Here is a 14,408-nt window from a genome sequence, read left to right as displayed (position 1 = left end):
GAGAGAGAGAGAGAGAGAGAGAGAGAGAGAGAGAGAGAGAGAGAGAGTGTGTGTGTGTGTGTGTAGCGGAAAGTTATCCCATTCCAAATCCAGTGGCACCCTTCCCTGACAGGATTCCTGAGCTCTGAGACTCCCAGAAAGTTTCCCCAACTCCCTTACCCTCCACCCAGGGAGGGTATAGGGGTTTGGGGACCCTGCTGGCCAAGAAGCAGCAAAAACTTAGAGTCTCCAATCTGCCTTCCTGAGGGGAAGGGGGTCCCCTGGCCCTTTCCCTCCCAGCCCTCTCTCAAATGACTCATGATTCGGAAGGAACCAGGTTTGGGAATTCTGAGCAATGCACCAGACTAGAGCCCGAGTAAAGTGGGAGCCACCTCCCCCACTCCCATCTGAGGGTAGAGAGGGTGGCTGGAAGGGGGTTAGAATCTGGTGATGAGGTGGCCAACGTGACATCACTGCAGGCAGGGGGCGGAGCTGTGAGACAGGAAGGAGGAGGAGGCCTAAGAGGGTCAGGGCCAAGGTCTCCTGGAACAGCATCAAATCTACCCTCTTTTCCCCCAAAGTGCCTCATTCTTGGATGGTTAGAGCTGGAATGGCAAGGAAATATGTCCAGGAGAAGTGACTACCGTCACCCAGCAAGCCAAGCGAGTGTGGACACAAGTGTGGTCCAGTGTGTACTAACACCCCTGCTCTGAGTTGCCATCCACTGGGGCCCCAGATGCCTCACTTTGCCCTCGTCTGAGACATCCACCTAGATCCTGGAGCCTTTGTTTCCTGGTCCTGACCCACATCCCCACGTGGCAAGATTTGCTGGTAGATGAGACTGTCCTTGTACTCAGGAGCGTGGGTTAATCAGAGCCTCTGGGGGACCAGTGTGGGACTGGGATGCTGGGCTGAACTCTGCCATAGTCTTTGCCCTGGAGTCTACCCTCAGCCTCCCTGCGTGGAGTATGATGTCCAGTACTAGCTGTGACAACTCCCTCCCCTATCCTGGGCACCACCCCCCAAATTTTGCATCCCACAAAAACCTCCTTGGCTGACACTTAAGTGTCAGACACCATCCTGGGAGCTGGGATAGTCTCAGCCCTGGCCTCCTGGGTGCACCCGGGCGGTGGAGGTGGGCCTGTAACTGAGTGTGGGTATTAGGATGCAGTAAGAGGGCTTCATGGAAGAGGCAGGCCTAGATGGAAAGACTGGAAGCTGAGCGCCTGGGAAGATGGCTTCCTGGGAAGCTGATGCTGATATTGTTGCTGTCTCATTTCATTCCCGCACCCCTAACAAAGTCTCTGGCATGCTGCCCAGCCCAGATGTGGGAGGAAGGAGCCAGAGAGTAGGGGTGGGAGACGTGCTGCTTCCGGAGAGTAAGAGGTGTCAAGATTCGAGCTGGGCTGGGCAGCCATGCTCTGGGACCAAGGTAGGGGCTGGCCTTGCTGGTCTGCAGCAGCCGGCCTTGTCTTGTGGCCCCAGGAGTAGCCAGGGCCCAGGAATAAGGAGGGAAACCAGAAATGAGGCAGTGTCCGAAGAAATCAGGGTTTATGACCTAAAAACAAATGTCCCCTCACCCTCGGCGAGGGCAGAAGGCCCTCTGTCTCTGTAGTGAGAGCAGAGGGCCTTCTGCTATGAGACTCATAACGGTTTCTGCAAAAGCCCCTCTGAGCTGGAGGGTGAATAGGGGCTGTCTGGGCATTCAAGGTGGAGGGAACACAATGCCAACCAAGGTACAGAGCAATGTGAGAAGACCACACACAGCTAGAAAGTAGGAGCCATCTAGAGTGCCAGGGGTGGGCTCCCGGGAAATCTCAGGCACGGCCACTGCAGCACCACCTCCTAGAGCCCAGCACAGAGAGCTAGATGATGGGGTGAAGAATGGGCCAAAGGCCAGCCGCACTGGGGATCAGGTGCCTGTTGCATCCCCTTTCCCTGTCCCCAGTGCCTCTGAGTGGCTCAGAAGGTGGTTTGCTCAGCCAGCCTGTCCTCCCTTCTGTATTTGTCTCCCCCTGCCCTGAGGGTAGCCCCAACTGTACTTTCCGGAAGCTTGGCCTTCCAGATGCTGTTTGACTTGGATGCTGTTTTTTCCCAGTGGAGGGAGGCGGTTGGGACAAGCAAGGTCCTAAATCCTCACCATGTTCCCTCCGCCCACTGACACCAGCACCTGTAAAAATAGAAAAAGCCATTGATCATTAAACACAGGTTGTCTCTCTCTGCCCGCCTCCCTTCCTGACCTTGGACCAGGCATGGGGGGCCCTGTGGTACCTCTTTCCGAGCTGAGAGAGGGCTGCTGAGTCACAGATTTGAAGTCCTGGGTGCCTGACCTTGAGTCTCAGCCTTGGGCCAGAGCTCTGACATGGCAAGGGGAAGGGGGGTGACTGGACCCCAGTTGTGTGGACCCAGGGTTCCTGACATCTGTGCCCTGGAGGTTGTAAGCAGGAATCCTGCAGCCCTGCAGGTGGTAGATTGCCTCCCCCCACCCGCTTTATCTTTGTCCCTTCATCCCTGTGCCTGTCCCCTGTCCCTTTCCTACCTCTCTGCCCCAGAGTCTGTGGGCCCCACCCCAACCCCAACCAGTGGGGACAGTGGGGTTTCAGGGTTTCTTTTCAAAGACATCCCTGAAGCTCCCAGCCATTCCCTCTCAGGCCTTTAGGGCATTGCTCATGGGGAGCACATCAGCAGGCACTCAGAGGGCAAAACTGCTGAAGCCCACTACAGGAGACCCCAGAAAATCCCAGGGTCCAGGCGCGGGGGTGGGGTGCCCATTTAGACTTGGTATCTCCCCCCAGCTTGGTCCAGTGTGACCATTAATCCAGCCGTGACAGGCTATTTATGACTCCAGCATCTACTTCCTGCTTAGCCAGCTCCCCCATTCTCCCACCCCGAGGCCTCCCCGACCCCTGGTCCAGGGGGAGCTGTACGCCCCCCCCACCGGAGCCGAAAGCCATCACCAGCCCTCTGCTAGCTGGTGTACCTTCCCCAGTACTTGGCTCCAGCCAGTCCCCTGCTCTGCAGCTTCTAGACTTCTCCCGTGAACCCTCCTGGCAGCTTCAACCAGCTTAGCTTACATTGTGATCCAGTTTCCCCAAGACAGTCTTTGAGGTTCTCCCCCACCCCAAACAGCTTCTATTGTGTTCCTCCCCACCCCTGAGTCACTGGGCGGCCTGGTTACGTTCGCTGCCTTCACAAGGCAAGCTTCTGTGTCCCTGGTTTATAGTGACTTGCAGCTGCCCCAGCCCGGCGGTAGAAATACACACACAGCTCAGGTGCTCACCTGGCAAGAAAAGCGTAAAATGCAGTTGTTTGTGGCCTTTCCTCACTCAGCTTCAGAGCCTGAGGTCTTGGACTCTAGGTTAAGCTGCAGGAACTCCAAGCAGGCCACCCATGGACCCTGTCCCCCGATGCCAGCATCGGTAGCAATGGCCTCTTCACAGGCCACCTGCCAGTTCCCAGAGGAGAAAGCCCTGATGAGTGTGGCCCTCTGTTCTTTTTCATTGTACCTGAGTTATTTGATACTGTTTGGGGATGAGCCATATGTTCGCCATCTCATTTCAGAAAGTAGGAAAATGGTGTGGCTGCCTCATCACGAAGCAGGGGTGGTCTTGCTGGGCTCCCGAATTGCACCAAGCACTCAACCTAACGTAGGGCTGCGCTACAATACTCACACCAAACCTCACGCTTTGTAGACGGATGCCTCCAGACGCCTTCACACTTTGTAGACATTTGCCCAACTTATAGTTCATAAATTCATACTGCGAGTGGCCCCATTCCCCTCCTGGTCTGTATTAGGTAACTGGTTTTTCTCGCCATCATCATCCGAAGTTCAGTGCTCAAAGCTGAAGGTTCTTATCTGAGATCTATATGATTATTTTTTTTAAAGATTTTATTTTTTTATTCATGAGAGACAGAGAGAGAGAGAGGCAGAGGGAGAAGCAGGCTCCCAAGGAGCAGGGAGCCCGATGTGGGACTCGATCCCAGGACCCTGGGATTATGACCTGAGCCGAAGGCAGACACTTAACCATCTGAGACACCCAGGCGCCCTATATGATTATTTTTTTTTTAAAGATTTTATTTATTTGAGAGACAGTGAGGGGAAGAGCAGAGGAGGAGGGAGAGGACAAGCAGACTCCACGCTGAGCGCCAAGCCCACTGCGGGGCTCGATCTGACCTGAGCCGAATCTGAAACCAAGAGTCGGATGCTCAACCCACTGAGCCACCCAGGTGCCCCTGATTATTTTTTTTCATTGGCTGAGGTAGCTGTTTAGGAAAACAGCTTTTGTTTTCCCAGGCTAGGTTATTGCAGCCTTTCTCCGGGATAGCAGCTTTGCACTCCTCCAGGAAACTCCTCTGGGTGACATCCGGGCACAGGGCCCTGCTGCTGCCTGAGGCCCAGCCTGGAGACTCCACTCTGGCTGTTTCAAAACCTTACCTCTAGTGTGGGAGCAGACTCTAGGCTTGTTCCCGACAGGCAGCTGGGCCTTTTGTCCAGGCCCTCTGGATTCCGTAAGGTGATCTCAGTCCGACCCCCAGCCTGGCTGAGAAAAAGCCCGAAGCTCTGCTTTCCTAGGCCCACAGGGAGTCGCTGGTCTCCTAGGCTCTTCTGAGAAGCCTCCTCCCCAGACCTGGCCAGTGCCCAGCAAGGGGCTCTGCTGAAACAACTGTACTGATGAAACTCTCTATGGGGGGCTATAGAGACCCTCCATCCTCTGGGGAGTCTAGAATGGTCACTGTCTGAACACGGAAAGCATTAAAGACTTGAATCCCTGGACCACATCACATCGGCCCCAGCAGAGTTGCCTTTATGCATCTCGATCTGGATTTATACCATCAGCCTAGATGGAGGGCTGTTTTAAGAAACAACCTCACAATGGGAAAAAGACCCACGCTTTCCTGGACCGCATTTTGGCAGAATGAATCAAATAGGCCTACTCTTTGTCCCGCGCGGATTCTGTTTCTGGGAAAGGATCTTCAGGATATAGGCAGTGATTTGCACCAAGATTTTTGTACTATGAATTTTTGTAGTTTCATTTTTTAAAAGATCTTATTTATTTGTTTGAGAGAGAGAAAGCATGAGTGGGGGAGCAGGGCAAAGGGAAAAGCAGACTCTCCGCTGAGTAGGGAGCCCGACGCGGAGCTCGACCCCAGGACCCTGAGATCATGACCTGAGCGGAACGCAGACTCTTTACCAACTGAGCCACCTGGGCAACCCCAGTTACATTTTTAACAGAGAAAAAAAAGGGGGGGAGATTCCTAAAAATCCAACAGTAAGGGCTACTTAGGGACCTGTATACAATAGAACATTCACACCCACTAAAAATGGCCCTGTAGATCTATGTGGACACAGAAAACTGTTTATGCCAAATTGTGAAATGAAAAAAGCAGGTACAGAAAAACATTCTGTTCACACAAAGTCGTTTCTATAGCAGCTCTAAGCCCAGAGGGCTGTTTAGAAGGAGGTTCCCTGCATGTTGAGCGTCTTTCTCTAAGTGGGGCATTTTCTTCTACTTGCTTGCTCCCCTCTCCTCTCCCGCCCTGCACGGACCCTACCTCTAATTACTTACAGATGGCACTATTCTTTTGATAACTATTTGAGGCCATGTCCATTTGTTTGTGGAATTCCCAGTTATAGATCTAAGAATATATGAGGTACATTTTCAAGTAATATTTTGGTCACCTTTGTTAACCTTTCTGTGCTGTTTGATTTTTTTACATCAAGTACACCTTCACACAAGCCTTAAAGCAATTTTAAAAAGAAAAGAGCCTTAAAAAAAAAAAAGGAGGGGCACCTGAGTGGCTCAGTCGATCAAGCATTTGCCTACCGTTCAGGTCATGTTCCCAGGATCCTGGGATCGAGCCCCGCATCGGGCTCCCTGCTCAGCGGGGAGTCTGCTTCTCCCTCTCCCTCTGTGTGTTTGCTTGTGCTCTCTCTCTCCCAAATAAATAAATAAATCTTTTTTTAAAAAGAAAGAGAGAGAGAGGAAAGAGGAAGAAAGGGAGGGAGGGAGGGAGGGAGGGAGGGCCTTGTGAACTCCACCAGAGTCTGTCTACCGACCTCCTTAAGGGCCTTGCCCCCACCACCAGTCTCTGTCTCCTGATTAAGCTGCCTGAATCTTTTTTTTAGAAACAGCTTTACTGAGATGTAATTCACACACCAGGTAACTCACTCACTTAAAGTGCACAGCAGTGCAACAGTCTCCAGCATATTCACAGTGCAGTCATCCCCATTGTCAGCTTTAGAACATTTTCATCGTTCTGCTGAACTCTTCTTAGAAATCAAAGAAATAATATATTTTCCCTCGATAATAATACGCCATTCCCTTTGTTTCTAAGAAGAGTGAGGCATGTATATGGAGGAATATCTACCCCAAATGTCTAGTTACCCTCACACAACCCCAGACCCACTAGAGAGAATTTTTAGGGATTCCAGCACCTGCCACTTCCTTTTAGCCCCTCCCCCTCCCCACCACACAACCCCCTAAAAACAGGCTGGATCCCCTCCCAGCCTGACAGTGTTCGTTTACTTTCGGCTGGGATGGGGGAGAGTAGTAGGTTCCAGTCCTGTAGGGTACAAGAATCAGGGCTGCTTGGGAGAAGAGGGTGATGGTTTTGCTGCCCAGGGAAAGGAGGTTTCTGAGAGGGGCCCATGTCACTAGAACCCAACGGTACCTGACCAAGGCCAGGAGACCTGAATTCTGCTTCCAACGTGGCCATAACCTTGGGCAGGTCATTCTTCGCTCTTGCTCTCCAGCCTGTCACCCATAGAATAAGGAGGTTAGACCAAACAGCTCTGAAGCCTCATCCAGTTCTAATACCCAGCAAGCCTTTCTGCTCCCTTCCCATCTCAACGAGCTCCTAGTCACCCTTCCAAACCCAGCTTGCAAGCTGCCCATTGCCGGAGCCTCCAGCCGACCCCAGGAAGAGTGAGCTCATCCATACCTATCATCCCAGGGCACTTTCCCCATGTCTGTTGGTTGTCTTAGCACATTCCTCCCACTCATTTTTTCAAGGATTATTTATTCATTTATTTATTTGAGAGAGAGAGAGGGAGAGAGCACAAGCTGGGGGGATGGGCAAGGAGAAACAGACTTCCCCACTGAGCATTCCAGACAGAAGGGACAGTCAGTGCAAAGTTGTAGCTCCTGGCTTACATCCCCTTCCAGGCCCAGAGGCTCCCTGAGGGCAGCTCTGTGTCCTGGTTGTCTTGGGGTCCCCAAAGCATAGCCCAAAATGAATGCTCAGAACACTTATGGGAGTCCTCTGAGCTCGTTCAGCTGCTCATTGTTACTCCCACCCTCTGCCCCCCCTCTTCTAGACTTGCACTTGGCCGCAGAGCTGGGGAAGACCCTGCTGGAGAGGAACAAGGAGCTGGAGGAGTCTCTGCAGCAGATGTACTCCACCAATGAGGAGCAAGTGCAGGAGATCGAGGTGAGGGGCCACATAGGCCCTGCATGTGCTCCCCCACCCGTTAAGGACCCCTGGGCCTGTGGTACCTTTGTGTAACTTAGAGAAAGGTGCCCTCTTAGCAGACACAGCTTTAGCCCCATAGCCTTGTGCAGTCCACAACCCGTACAACTATCCCGGGCGGCCCTATCGTGCCACCATCTTTACCCCCCGCTCTGTCGCCGACAAATTTCCCAAAGCAAACGTGTTCCTAGAAGTGGGAAGAGGTCCAGGTGAACACATTTCCCCCAACCCTGTTCTGAAAGGGTACTCAATCCTCTCCCCTCCAGTACCTAACCAAGCAGCTGGACACACTGCGGCACATGAATGAGCAGCATGCCAAAGTGTACGAGCAGCTGGACCTGACAGCCCGAGACCTGGAGCTGACCAACCAGAAGCTGGTGCTGGAGAGTAAGGCTGCCCAGCAGAAGATCCATGGGTGAGGGCCGGGGGGCGGGCTGGGGGGCGAGCGAGGGAGAGGTCAGGTTGGGTTGCATGTGGGCATACTGTCCGGTGGGTGTGACCCATGCTCCTTCTCCCAGAAGCCCAGGCCTGGGGACCCGGGTTGGTAGTGAGATTGCCCTTGTCAGTTTCGGGTGGTTTCATGTTCAGGCCACAACCCCTCTTGAAGCCCCAGCTACACACCAGGCTCTGTTTAGGCACTGGGGACATGGCGATGGGGATACCGAGACCATCCCGCCCTCTGGGAGCTCACAGCCCGGGAGGGGAGGCAGGCATGTAAATACTTTATTGAGGTGCAGGATGGTAAGTGCTCAAAGGGTGTGGGAGGAACTGAGGTGACACAGAGGAGAATGGTCAGCTCAGCTGGGGAGGCGCAGAAGAAGGGTGGGTCCTGGGTACACAGGGAGTTCTCGTCTGACCTCAGGCACCAGGCAGCAGGGCCCATCTTTCCCCATCCCTGAGTCCCTCCAGGCCTGCAGTGAGGAGGGCTGGCCCCGTCTGGGTAAAATCCCTCCTGTGTGCGACCCCCCACCACCCCCAGGCTGACAGAGACCATCGAGCGCCTGCAGGCCCAGGTGGAGGAGCTGCAGGCCCAGGTGGAGCAGCTGCGGGGCCTGGAGCAGCTGCGGGTGCGCCGAGAGAAGCGGGAGCGCAGACGCACCGTCCACACCTTCCCCTGCCTCAGGGAGCTGTGCACCAGCCCCCGGTAGGTGAGGGCACCCCGTGGAGGGAAAGCCCACCCGGACCCTGCACGGTGTCCCTGCGTCCCGAAGAAAGGAGAGGGTGGGCCCCAGGCAGCGGGTGGGAATGAGAGTTGGTGCACCGTCAGGCTGTCGGAGGGACTGGCCCTGTTGCCACCAACCATCAGCAGCTGGCATTGACCGAGCCCTGGCCGCGTGCCCACCGCTCTAAGTGATTTCATTCCCATGGCAATACCGTGAGCTATGGTTTATCATCCTCACCGCTCAGGTGAGGAGACGGAAGCTCAGAGCTTATGTGAGCTTATCCAAGGTCACCTCTTCAGTAAGCTAGAATTCCAACTCAGGAGGAGGTAACCACTACACCTTTCAGTCCCCCCCCCTTTTTTTTTTCTTTAGAGAGGGAAGTGGAGGGGGGGCAAAGGGAGAGGGAGAGAGAATCTCAAGCAGGCTCCATGCTGGGCATTCCCATTAAATCTGAAAGGGATGGCCTCTTAATATAAAAATACATAATTGTGGGGACACCTGGGTGGCTCAGTTGGTTGGGCATCTGATTCTTGGTTTCAACTCAGGTCACGATCTCATGGGGTGTGAGATGGTGCCCACCAGGGGCTCCATGCTCAGCAGGGAGTCCGCTGGAAGATTCTCTCCCTCTGCCCTCCCCACCCCCACGCACACACTCTCTCTCAAATAGGCAAATAAATCTTTTTTTAAAAGATTTTATTTATTTATTTGACAGAGAGAGAGCACAAGCAGGGGGAGCAGCAGAGGGAGAGGGAGAAGCAGGCTCCTGGAGGAGCAGGAATACCCATGTGGGACTCGATCCCAGGACCCTGGGATCATGACCTGAGTTGAAGCAGACACCGACTGGGGCACCCAGGAGTCCAAAATAAATCTTAAAGAAAAAAAAATTTTTTTTTAAAATACATATTGTATATTTAGTGGGTATTTCAATAAGGGTCCTGGCATGAGACAGTGCCTTGCACAGAGTGATTAATGAAGAGGTGTGGACGAAGGTGCAGGGAAACCGCAGGGACACTGCAGTACCCTGGGGTTGCAACAGCAAGGGGCTGTTACCATCCCCTAGGCCTGAAGGGGCCAAGGGAAGGGAGGTTCCTGGAAGGCCAGGGGGTGCTGCTCGACCAGCACTAACCAGGGAAGGAGTCTGGAGAAGACCTTCCTTGACCTGCCTCTGTTCCTGCCCTCCGACTTCCTGCCCCTGCCTCCCTCTGGTTGAGCTCAGGAGAGAGCAGAAACCTGGCTGAAGCAGTTCACTGTGGTCAGCCGCCCCGGGCAGAGAGCAGGGAGAGAAAGGCCAGAGAGTGGATCTAGAGGGGCAAACAGAATATCCCCCAGTGGACGGGAGAGGTGTTAAGCGTGGGGAGCTGGACCCGGGCCCTTGGCCTTGACCGGATTCTACCGGCCCTCCCCTGCCCCCTCTCAGGTGTGAGGATGCCTTCCGCCTGCACAGTTCCTCCTTGGAGCTGGGCCCGCGGCCCCTGGAGCAGGAGAACGAGCGACTGCAGACCTTGGTGGGTGTGCTGCGTTCCCAGGTGAGCCAGGAGCGGCAGCGCAAGGAGCGGGCGGAGCGCGAGTACGCGGCGGTGCTGCAGGAGTACTCGGAGCTGGAGCGGCAGCTGTGCGACATGGAGGGCTGCCGCCTGCGCGTGCAGGAGCTGGAGGCCGAGCTGCTGGAGCTGCAGCAGATGAAGCAGGCCAAGACCTACCTGCTGGGCCGGGAGGACCACCTGGCCGAGGCCCTGCTCGCGCCCCTCACCCAGGCCCCCGAGGCCGATGACCCCCAGCCCGGCAGCGGGGACGACTCAGCTACCCAGGACGGCGTCTCCTCGCCGGCCGCCTCCCCGGGCCACGCTGTGCGCAAGAGCTGCAGCGACACCGCGCTCAACGCCATCGTGGCCAAAGACCCCGCCAGCCGGCACGCGGGCAACCTCACGCTGCATGCCAACAGCGTGCGCAAGCGCGGCATGTCCATCCTGCGGGAGGTGGACGAGCAGTACCACGCGCTGCTCGAGAAATATGAGGAGCTGCTGAGCAAGTGCCGGCAGCACGGCGCCGGGGTGCGGCATGCCGGCGTGCAGACCTCGAGGCCCGTCTCCCGGGACAGCTCGTGGAGAGACCTTCGTGGGGGCGAGGAGGGTCAGGGGGAGGCCAAGGCAGGGGAGAAGAGCCTGAGCCAGCACGTGGAGGCGGTGGACAAGCGGCTGGAGCAGAGCCAGCCCGAGTACAAGGCGCTTTTCAAGGAGATCTTTTCCAGGATCCAGAAGACCAAGGCCGACATCAATGCCACCAAAGTCAAGACGCACAGCAGCAAGTGACCCTTTCCCCAAAGTCAAGACGCACAGCAGCAAGTGACCCTATCCCCGCCTGCAGCCTCCTCCAGGGTCCGGCCACGGGGCCCCTCCTGCCTGGGCCATGCAGCCTCCGGTGAGGGAGGGAGCCCATCAGCAGCAATACGGCCCAGGGGAGGCTGCTCTCTGGCCCAGGGAGTGTGTGGGGGACGCAGCTTGTTCTCAGCTCATTCGGGAGGTGGCCAACCTATAACGCATCTGGCCTCCCAGGACCCAGGACCCTCCTCCATCCTGCGTCAGCCCAAAGACGCAGCTAAGAGTTGCAAAGCCAAACATGTCCCCCACCCCACCCCCCAGGATTCCCAGCTCCCCAGCCCTTGGCTTCCTGACCCTAGGCCTTGCTCACAGATTTGTGGCCAAGCTTCTGAAAGCCATTTTGGACCACTTGGCTTTTTTCTTTTTTTCTAAGTTTTTTTTGTTTGTTTGTTTTGTTTTTTGTTTTTTGTTTTGAGAGATTTGCAATGCAAGTTCTCCCTGACCCCTTGCCACAACTGAAAACACTTGAAGGGGGATCCCAGAGCCAGCTGTTGCAGGTTCCAGGGGTCTCCTGGACCACCCACTGCTTCTCCCCGGCTGTGACGCGCTGTCATTCCCTTAGCACCAGCTGTCCCACCCCCAGGGTCCTGACCAGGTCAGAGACGGCCCCTGCCATGGAGAGCAGAATGCCTCAGCCAGGCCTGGAGTGCCCCCCACTTCTCCCTGGAGACCCTCAGCCCACTGCAGATCTGTAGCCAATCAGAGGAGGGGAACAGGGAGCCCCTCGGCAGCCATACATGAACAGTGCACCCTGCTTCCCTCAGAGCCCGTCTCCTCGGGCTCCAGCCCTGGAAATGCCTTCTGGCCATTAAGCCTTCCAGGAGTCTGGGCGGTGGGGAGCCCCCATCTCTGCACGCCACCTCTGACTCGCCAAGCTTGGCCTCTGCCTGCCCCCATCTCAGGGACCATGATGTGTCTCATTCACTCCCATGCTCCCCACAGGCTGACCCCTCCTCAGATCATGCCTGCTACCCCCAGAATGTCCCAGGAGTGTGCCACCAGCCAATGGTCCCAGCATCCGCCCCTGCCCCCCTTCAGTGGGGACTACCCAATATTCCCACTCTATACTGAACAGTATTGAAATGGGACCTGGTGGAGAGCATGTCTCCTCTCCCATAGAATGCCTGTTCTTAAGCTCTCACCTTTGTGGGGGGCTTTTGAGGACCCACCTGGGTCACAGGTTAAACCTTTTATTAAGGCTTCAGAAAGTCCAGCTTCAGCTAAGAGATGTCCAGGTCCCCAGCTTGCCCTGAGCAGTTTTTCAGGGTTTCCAGTTCCTTCTGCCACCCATCCTGAGATCCTAGAAATTGGAGGAGCCACACAGCCCGGTGGAAGGGGGTAGCCCTGGCCTCTGTGCTGGCAACCCAGGAGGGACCTTCATGCCTTATCTGTTTCTAAGGGGTAAAGGGGTTTTCTTAACAAGCATGCCCGACCTCCCTGGAGGCGCTACCCTGCTCTCTGGGCAGCACTGTGATGAGCGCTGTCGGCTGGTCCTTCCGTTCACACATCTTGGAACCCTTTGTCCTTTGGAGCTGGGCAGCCCCCAGCCCTCCGTGTGTCTCTGTCATCTAGGGTGGAGGGGATAGGGTGGGGGAAGGGCTCCTCCTGTTTGCTCCCCAGTTCTGTAGCGGCCGACCAGCGTCCCCTTTGAAGTATACACGAGAGAAATATATTTACAAATGCTTTATTCTCTTCTTTAATAAAAAATGCACCAGTATTCTAAAAGCAGAAATGGCCCTAGAGCCATGGTCCTGTCTTTGTGTGTCTCACACACCCGCCTCTCATCACACAGCTCTGGGGCTGGGGGCGGAGGGGGGTGTCCTGACCTTCACTCTCCTGGGATCCTGCAGCCAAACAGCCGAATGCCTGGGGTGTTATCAGGGGACTGGGCAGATAAGGGGTGGTGGTGAAGGAAGCAGGTTCCAGGAAGAAAGGGTAGATTTGCCCACTCTGCACTGTCTGCTCAGCCCTTCAGGGAGGAAGGAAGGTGGGTCTGGAATAGAGCTAGTGAAGACTGGATTTCCTACCCCAGTGCTGCAGAGAAAAAAAATAAACGCCACCCAATCTCTGAAAGTAAAAAGAAGTTCGTTATGACCCCCCTCACGGCAGCGAACTTTTGTTGCCTGCTGACTTGCTGACTTCATGCCAGGCAGTGTCAACCTTGGGAGGCAGCTATAAAATCTCTGTTCTACTGATGGAGATTCTGAGGCTTCATGGTTGTTAGTAATTCAGAGTCCCATAGAAATATTCAAACCCCGAACTGACCAGTTCCACTCTGCAATACTGCACACGCCTATCTCTTTGTAATGTTTAGTTTTAAGACCAGTCCGACCCACGGCACTCCAGAAAAGAAGAAAGGAAAATCCTGTGGGTCCCCAACTCAGGCCAGAGAGAAGGGCTGGTGCCTGCAAGCTCTTCGAAGCTGCCAGGAATGGCTTAGTGATGCTTTGTCTTTTCTTCCCTTCTTTCTTGCCTCTGAATGTCCCCTTCTTGAAGCCCCATTTCAACCCCTGGAGGGCCAAGGAGGGGAAGGAAAAGGCTGGCCTCAGCCGTTGGTGCCCACCTTTTGAAGGGGACAGGTGGCATCTCTTAGGCCTGTTTCTTCCAGAAGGGCCTCTATTCTGGAGGGTTCACAACAGCAGCAGGTGAGAGGAGCTTGCTAGCTGCTCTTCTCTCCACCCTGGGATAGCTCATCTCACTCTCTCCTCTACCCGCCCCCCCCCCCCCCCGCCACTTCCAGAATCCAGGCCACCAGATGGCCTGAGCAGGCTGGGTTTATTTGAGGCCATGGAAACCTACAGCTCCTTTTTTCTATCACTCTGGGTCAGGAACAGGGCTGGAGCCCAGCCTCAGAGCAATGATGCCATGAAATGGTGCTGACTTTATTATTCATAATCCCTGAGCTGTCGACCTAAGTGAGTCCCTGGTTTTGCTCCCTGGAGCATCTTATGCCCCTCACCATAGAGACGCCTCAGTTCCCTCTGAGGTCTTGGGACTAAAACAGGGAGGGACCCGAGAGATTCCCCTTCCAGCCTAGAGCCCAAAAGGCGAATGTCTATCGCCATTCCCTTCCTAGTTGGCGTTTTCAAAGCCAGTGCCTGGGAAGTAGTTTATTCCTTCCTAAAGAATATGCCTGTAGCGATGAGACTAAAATGGTAAAGCCTCAATTTGATGACAGTCTCCTTTTTCAAACAGCCTGCATCCCTAGGGACATATTTTTCTAGGTAATTGTGCTTTTACTAAAAATAGAACTCTTCATTACAAAACAATCACTAGAATGACTAATAGTCACTAATCATTCATTGAGCTGTTTCCACATCGCCTCTCTCCAAAGGAACTTAGCCAACACTTAGCTCTCTCCAACAGTGCTTGCTCTGCTTTGAACCTTTCTCAGAGTTGGAACTTCTGTTTTGAGGTT

The 14,408-nt window shown here is 54.8% G+C and overlaps 1 protein-coding gene across 1 annotated transcript in view; it reads left to right on the top strand.

Annotated features, from left to right (window-relative positions):
- CDR2L (cerebellar degeneration related protein 2 like) overlaps positions 1-12,722 on the top strand; it is a 13,514-nt gene extending 792 nt beyond the window's left edge. The window contains exons 2-5 of the mRNA XM_025860010.2: positions 7,298-7,410; positions 7,716-7,864; positions 8,429-8,593; positions 10,030-12,722. Of these exons, the coding sequence (XP_025715795.1) occupies positions 7,298-7,410; positions 7,716-7,864; positions 8,429-8,593; positions 10,030-10,921 (1,319 nt within the window). The 3' untranslated portion in view covers positions 10,922-12,722. The remainder of the gene's footprint in view (positions 1-7,297; positions 7,411-7,715; positions 7,865-8,428; positions 8,594-10,029) is intronic.
- The last annotated feature ends 1,686 nt before the right edge of the window (positions 12,723-14,408 follow it).

The sequence above is a fragment of the Callorhinus ursinus genome, unplaced genomic scaffold (genome assembly GCF_003265705.2).
Source record: "Callorhinus ursinus isolate GAN/ISIS: 27379988/994484 unplaced genomic scaffold, GSC_fseal_2.0 scaffold68, whole genome shotgun sequence".
NCBI lineage: Eukaryota > Metazoa > Chordata > Mammalia > Carnivora > Otariidae > Callorhinus > Callorhinus ursinus.
Note: the sequence above shows the minus strand (reverse complement) of the source record. Positions and strands in the feature narration are given on the sequence as shown.